We start from the raw sequence: 7,137 nt of genomic DNA, 5'->3' as shown, positions 1-7,137 counted from the left end.
CGCCTCTCCGGTGGCGAGGAGGCACAACAGGACCTCCTCCTCGGCGGCGGTGTAGCCGGCACCCTCTGCTCTAAGGAGGAGGGCGACATCGTGTCGCTCAAGAACTACATGAATGGATAGTACTTCAGGGAGATCGGCGTCGGCACGCCGCCCCAGAAGTTCACCTTCATCTCGGTGCGTCCTCCTCCTCGGTGGTGCTGACGTCTTTTTTGTTTTTAGGATTAAGAGGGTTTGGCTGTCCGTGAGACTGTGACGCAGGGGATTGATGTTGTTTTTGGTGCTTTGTTGGTGCAGATTGCGTGCTACCTCCACTCACGCTACAAGGCGGGGGCGTCCAGCACCTGCAAGAAGAATGGTTGGCGTCTGGAAACTTCTCTCACCACCATGCTAGTGATTGTGCTTTACAGTAGTTGACATGCTCTATTCCTGTCTGTTTTGCTTGCTGTCAAAGATGGTGTGTATTGTACACACCCCTCTGTGATTTATGCACTTCACATGCATTTTCCCCATCACCCACAAACCGTAACATGCTAGTTTTATGTGTTGCAGCAATTCTTGCACTTGATTTCAAATCGTTCTCTGCTCTGTGTGTGCACGTGTGTTAATGATCGATTGGCTGGTCAGATGATGCTACAACAACATATTCCTGAGATTCTCTTTGATGAATACAAAATTGAGGTTTTTAAGACTGATGGCCAGCCTGTCCAATGTTTGTTTTCTTCTATACACTTGCTCCTTCCAGTAGGCATTGCAAGTGATGTGTTCAAGTGTAGTCCTCTGGTCACATTTTTTAACCAGTACCATATGATTGTAGCATACTACTAGTTTTAGTCATTTAACATCTTAATTTACCTAGAATGATGAAGTATTGCACTTGGTAGATGGGCTGAGAAAATGATGATTCATATGATTATTCTGATACATTTGATGTTTCAAAATCAAGCTTTTGAACTATGCATAGATTTGAACAGTGAGCATAGGTGGTTATAGGTTGTTGTGATGATGAATATAAATATTAAGAAGTGCTCATGCATGGCAGTATACAAGATACCATTGTTTTCACTGTTTTATCAACATGCCTTTGCTGAATCTTCGGTTTATATGTGTAAACTATACATTGTCAGCTACTGAGTACTTTTTAGTTATTGAACGAACTCATACTGGTTAGTGTTGGCCATATGCAAGTAAACTAGATACCCACAAGACTTAACTATTTCCCAAAGCTATAGTGATACATTCTGTACTACACTGCTAATTCTTATCCGGGTTCGTTGTTTTATGTTCATGGTAACTAAATGTTGACATATTAGCTAATTGTGTACCTAAATATGACCCAGGTACAATGGATACAACAAGCTCATCCTCCTCAATCCCTAGCTACTGCACGATTGCCGAAGTGCAGTTCCTGGAGCATCTGGACCTCTTATTGTAGTAGCTGGTATGCTTGATGCGTGTATGTCCATCTCTTTACTGTTTTTCTAGAACCATAAATCCTGATGCATGATTATCATGGTCTGGTTTGTTAGATCTATTTTGCTGGTGCTTAAAATTTGACATGCCTGGATTCTGAAACTTGTTCTTACACTTTTCATTTCTATGATCAATTTAGAGAGTTGCACATGTCAGTATATTATATACCAAAAAAATCCTAGCTAGTGAGAACATTTTAGTCACTCCATGAACGCATACTGGTTAGTGTTAGTCATACTATTTATGTACATGGCATTTGCTGTCAATTCTTGATTATAAGTTATTGGATCCCTCATTGGCTACTGTTTGATGTTCTGTACCTATTCTTATTCTTATATGTTTATTCTTATTTTTGCATAGGTGAAGTGCGAATCCATGTCCGAAGCTGTGAAGCATATCAGCAAAGGGTAGCATATTATGTGTTGTAATTGTATAGGCAGTAGTAGGCATATCTGGGTTGTAATATACTGTAACGATTGTAATAGATTGATGTAGTATTATTTTGGACCAGTTTCATTTGCTCTCTAGTCTGTTCGAAACAATGATTGTGTATGTGATTTGAATACCCGTGAAATGGAAACCTGACAAGTGGGTCCAAGTTATAATGTGCGGGACCAATTTTGAGCTAAGCATGACAAGTGGGACCCATTGCAAAATAAAATGGCTGAAAATAGAAAAGCAGTAGACTATAAAAGGTTGCATTAGAATATAAAAGGCCATATTGTTGGGCCAGGCCCATGTAGCTAGCGAAAATTAAGAGAAAAAATTTATATTAAAAAGGCCGAATTGTTGGGCTAGGCCCATGTAGAAAACCGAATTGGACCGGGCTGATTCTTGTGCCACATCAGCTTGCCACGTTGGATGCCTACGTGGCCTGAGGAGGTTGCTAGTGACAAAAAATTTGGTCATGGAACCAACGACCTTTTACATATCACAAAGAAGGTCACTAATTTCAGTTTACGACCGCCAGCTTTTGACCTTCTGTTTTTGGTCACAAAAGGTCGCAAATGAAAAACTATGACCTTTCAGCGGCCAATAGTGAGGGTCACAAGTTGACATATTTCCTGTAGTGGTTGTGATACACATATTCATAACATTGAAGCCAAAAGATGCAGAGTTGATAATGATAATGCAACTTATTTGTGGCACTGCCTTTCGGTCATATTGGTGTAAAGCGCATGAAGAAACTCCATTCTGATGGACTTTTGGAATCACTTGATTATAAATCACTTGGTACTTGCGAACCATGCCTCATGGGCAAGATGACTAAAACTCTGTCCTTCGGAACAATGGAGCGAGCAACAGATTTATTAGAAATCATACATACTGATGTATGTGGCTCGATGAATATTGAGGCTCGCAGTGGGTATCGTTATTTTCTCACCTTCACAGATGATTTGAGCAGATATGGGTATATCTACTTGATGAAACATAAGTCTGAAACATTTGAAAAGTTCAAAGAATTTCAGAGTGAAGTGGAAAATCATCGTAACAAGAAAATAAAGTTTCTACGATCTGATCGTGGAGGAGAATATTTGAGTTACGAGTTTGGTCTTCATTTCAAACAATGCGGAATAGTTTCGCAACTCACGCCACCCGGAACACCACAACATAATGGTGTGTCCGAACGTCGTAATCGTACTTTACTAGATATGGTGCGATCTATGATGTCTCTTACTCATTTACCGCTATCGTTTTGGGGTTATGCTTTAGAGACACCTGATGAATTGTGGTTTGAAGAAACCAAAGTTGTCGTTTCTTAAAGTTTGGGGCTGCGATGCTTATGTGAAAAAGCTTCAACCTGATAAGCTCGAACCCAAATCAGAGAAATGTGTCTTCATAGGATACCCAAAGGAGACTGTTGGGTACACCTTCTATCACAGATCCGAAGGCAAGACATTCGTTGCTAAGAATGGATCCTTTCTAGAGAAGGAGTTTCTCTCGAAAGATGTTTAGAAAAATCAGTGCAACAACATCAGCTCCAAGGCGAGAAATATGTCTCTATTTTGACCGGTAAGTCTCAATTTCACCTTAGCTACTCATCGTTGGTAAATTTGCATACATAGATTGTACAACCATAATAGAGATCATCAAAGTGATCAAATATTTAAATAAAAATTAATGAGTTATTGGCCATATTATATAAATAAATATCCATGAATGAGTTAGTGGTTCAGAACATGAAGACATCCTCCTTCAAGACGATCAAGTAGTCCTGAATTCTAACTCCGAAGTTGACAGCTTGATTGTTCTGAAGAATACAAGAAGTAATTTTAAGGTTAGAAAATTAGAGATCCAATGTGTAATATAAATTATTAAATTGGTCATGAATGAACGTACTAAGTTGAAACTGAATTTATAAACACAAAGTTGAAATATTGCATTACCTATTTGGTCAAGACTTCTGTGTAAACAATATTCTTTGTGTATGTATCGCTTGTACTGATCTTATTCTTCCTTTTCTTCTTCTCCTTTGTGCACGTGTCACCTTTATTTTTTCTATTGTTTGTCTCCTTGTTCACATCGTGTGTACCTGTTAGTACCTTTATGTTAGATGTCGCGGTTGCTCTAGAAAGCGCGACATATAGTTGACCATGTGAGAAAACAGGTTCAGGCAGGTAGACACTGGCCTTGTGATTTGTTTATTGTCATTGCAAAACTAAGTCTGACTGGAAACTGTTTTCTCTTAAAACTGAACGGGAACATGTCGTCGTCAGATGAGCATAATGGTATCCGAGGCAAGAAAACTCGCATTCCAAAGTGCTGCCCTACCACAATCTTTGCATCAATTGCATTTTTCTGAAATCCACGTACGACCAGTCTGGTGCCGTTGCAGAGCCCATTAGCAGGGTCAATGTTCCTGAGTAGTATGATTGGACAATTTTTTTTGAGCTTCAGCATATGTGGAGGCAGTCCATTTGGGGTTAGGGTGTTTAGGAATTCTGGTGGATAGTAGTTATGTGGGTCGTCTTCTACTGAATCGAAGCTGTGGTACACCATCTCCTCCCCTTGGAAGCGATCAATCATTTTTAGGTTGATCTTGTCTACGCAGTCATTCCTTGTGGATAAAATTGCTCTTGAGGTGATGTACTCTGGATCTTTTAGGTAAGCATTCCCCGTTTGGTAGATACTGTCAATAAGTCTATCCAAGGCGGTATCATCCGTCTTATTTGGCACACATATACTTGTAGGTAGAAGTATTTCACCATCATCATTTGTCTCCTCGGTTCCATTTCCAATGCGTAGTAGGTATTCTGCGAACCATGGGTCGTTTTGAGCCCTCATGTTGCGCACAAGCTTCAATTGACGCATGCAATTCCAGAGCTCCGACCCGCGTAGTGATGCATCTACTATCTGGGCTCTTGTTCCCTTTTGGACAACAGGTAGCACTTGTCTAAAATCTCCCCCAAATACGATCGTTTTTCCACCAAATGGAAGATCTGGTCTATCCATTATGTCCCGCATGCTTTTGTCTAGCGCCTCCACCGTTTGTCTCTTTGTCATAGATGCTTCATCCCAGATTATTAGTGATGCTGCTTGGAGTAGCTTTGCTGTCCCACTCTATTTTGTGAAGCTACAAATAGCTCCATCATCTATTTTTAGTGGAATCTTAAACCTCGAGTATGCGGTCCTCCCTCCAGGCATTACGGAAGCAGCAACACCGGAAGTGGCCGTCGCCACGGCAATCTTGCCTTGTCCGCGTATTGTGGCCAAGAGCGCCCTATAAAGAAAAGTTTTTCCTGTGCCTCCTGGCCCATCGACAAAGAATATACCTCCTCTTTGGCGGTCAACCATGGCTAGGATTTCGTCGTAGGCCTTCCTCTGCTCGATGTTTAGGTTTTTATGCAACGATACGTCCTCAGGGTCCACCTCGATGGAGGTCTCCTCAACGATCTCCCTAGGTATGTCGCCAGTTGTCTCATGTCGTTTGTCGATCTCTGGAAGAGGAAACGATTCTATGTCTTTTCCCATTGAGTGCCACATGTCCCTGATATTTCTCAGCACCATCTGTTCGACTGTGTGCTTGCATTTGCAGTTTCTGCTGTAGTCTTCTGACATTGCGTCAAGGTGTTTGTTCCATAGGCCACGTACATCGCTGGGTTCACAGAAAACCAAGATTGCCGCGAATAGCCTTCGTAGTGATGATGGCATTCGAAACAACTCTGCTTCTGTCATGCAGTCATCTAGTGTGTTGTCTGCCTCAATGAGCCCCCGTTTTTCTGCAGCTTCACAGAAGGTTGGCATTACTTGTCCATGGACTGTTCGTAGGTCTTCGTAGCTGGTGGCGCCTGTCACGTGGTTTAGGAGTACTCGAAGATAATATTGTTCTCCTTCAGCCGGGTGTGCCGAGACCATCCTGCCAACCTGGAAGACAGCGGCTCGTTTCCTCTCTTGCCAAAACTTCCCTTGTCTTTGCCAAGTATAATATTCCTGAAAGTCTCTGTATAGTATGCCTCGTGCTTTCTCATGTAAGCTGTTTGCTTCAAAGTACGCGGTCAACATTGATCTTTCTGTGCCATCACGGTCGATAATATTCTTTATTTTTTCCATGCCATGGTATGAAACCATGTGCATATTTGGAAGATGTAGCTGCAGTTGCAAGACTGGTGGGTGTATTTTGCTTAATTCGAAGCCATATATTCTCCAGAGTGCTTCCGGAGGTGTCACCCACCGCGCGTCTCTGTACTGTTTAATCTCGTCAATTTCGACTTCGTCTACTTTGTCAGTTACAGGTACAGATGCTCGGTCATGTCCCTTATAGATGTACTTGAACAAGTACTTAACAACTTTAATGCTCGAGCATATCTCAACATTTATGTGGCAGTTGAACATCCGCAAAAGATATGGGTTGTAAGGAACTACCCACCTATTATCCAGTTGGCATTTTCATACCGTTTCAGTCCGACCATCATTGCGTCTCCTATACAGTGGGTAAGAGTCCTTACCTTGAATTGTAGTTTCATTAAATGGCCTTGGATAATTGTTCTTGCATGACGGACGATTCTTTGTGCATGGACAAAATTTATTCAATGCACCGCAAGGACCATGCATCATATGTTTGATTACCATTTTGTATAACTCTGGGTACTTGTGCTTGTTAGGGAGCTCAGCGGAGATGATTCTGTCATACTGTTCCGGACATGTGTATTTGTATTTTCCAGTCATGATGAGCAAAAAGTGAGCATGTGCTAATCCCCGCTTTTGGAACTCTACGACATATGTATATGCCTTAACCTTTCCAAGAATGGCCTTCTCAAATAGTTGCTTCTTCATTTCTTCTAGCTTCGCCTTGAAAACACGAACGACAATGTCTGGGCGATCTTGTGGTGTTTGTCCAAACTGTAGTTCACGTGTGATCTCTTCCCAGTTGGGGTTGCAGGTCATTGTGAGGAATACATCTGGTTTTCCATATTTTCTAACTAAAGCCATAGCATCTTGATACCGACGAATTTTATCTCATGGCCCTCCAATAAATGATGACGCAAGTACTCTCCGTTTTCCAATTGCATCTCCATTCTGTTCTCCGGCTTGAATGCTGTCTAGAAGGCCTTGGTATAGATCCGCCCTTATTTTGTTTTGATGATGCCACATGTAACCCAGTCTGGAGTTTTCAATCTTTATGTATGTATCTACAGCAAACTGCTGAAAAAGCCGTCCGCCGTGCAA

At 41.7% G+C, this 7,137-nt stretch overlaps 2 protein-coding genes and 1 non-coding gene across 3 annotated transcripts; 1 reads left to right on the top strand and 2 right to left on the bottom strand.

Moving 5' to 3' along the window:
- Positions 1 to 618: 618 nt before the first annotated feature.
- LOC120970269 (small nucleolar RNA SNORD36) lies at positions 619 to 698 on the top strand. The gene has a single exon (XR_012192896.1). It is a non-coding gene; the product is annotated as a small nucleolar RNA SNORD36 (small nucleolar RNA).
- A 2,945-nt stretch (positions 699 to 3,643) lies between these two features.
- LOC109785093 (uncharacterized) lies at positions 3,644 to 4,974 on the bottom strand. Its single transcript, XM_020336612.1, has 2 exons — positions 4,141 to 4,974; positions 3,644 to 3,721 (listed from the first exon to the last, which is right to left on the bottom strand). The coding sequence occupies exons 1-2, from the start codon at positions 4,972 to 4,974 to the stop codon at positions 3,644 to 3,646; spliced, it is 912 nt and encodes a 303-aa protein (XP_020192201.1).
- Positions 4,975 to 5,031: 57 nt separating this feature from the next.
- Positions 5,032 to 6,855, bottom strand: LOC141030810 (uncharacterized). Its single transcript, XM_073506182.1, has 2 exons — positions 6,538 to 6,855; positions 5,032 to 6,225 (listed from the first exon to the last, which is right to left on the bottom strand). Exons 1-2 carry the CDS (start codon positions 6,853 to 6,855, stop codon positions 5,032 to 5,034), a joined length of 1,512 nt encoding a protein of 503 aa, XP_073362283.1.
- Between the last annotated feature and the right edge of the window lie 282 nt (positions 6,856 to 7,137).

Source organism: Aegilops tauschii, unplaced genomic scaffold (genome assembly GCF_002575655.3).
Source record: "Aegilops tauschii subsp. strangulata cultivar AL8/78 unplaced genomic scaffold, Aet v6.0 ptg000473l_obj, whole genome shotgun sequence".
NCBI lineage: Eukaryota > Viridiplantae > Streptophyta > Magnoliopsida > Poales > Poaceae > Aegilops > Aegilops tauschii.
Note: the sequence above shows the minus strand (reverse complement) of the source record. Positions and strands in the feature narration are given on the sequence as shown.

What these genes read in the sequence shown, in the direction of transcription:
- LOC109785093 (XM_020336612.1), bottom strand. Translation starts at nt 4,974, where the DNA reads ATGACAAAGAGACAAACGGTGGAGGCGCTAGACAAAAGCATGCGGGAC. An exon ending in TTAAGAGAAAACAGTTTCCA is followed by an intron (nt 3,722 to 4,140) that starts GTCAGACTTAGT and finishes TGTATTCTTCAG; the next exon opens with AACAATCAAGCTGTCAACTT.
- LOC141030810 (XM_073506182.1), bottom strand. Translation starts at nt 6,855, where the DNA reads ATGACCTGCAACCCCAACTGGGAAGAGATCACACGTGAACTACAGTTT. An exon ending in ACCCAGAGTTATACAAAATG is followed by an intron (nt 6,226 to 6,537) that starts GTAATCAAACAT and finishes TACATCTATAAG; the next exon opens with GGACATGACCGAGCATCTGT.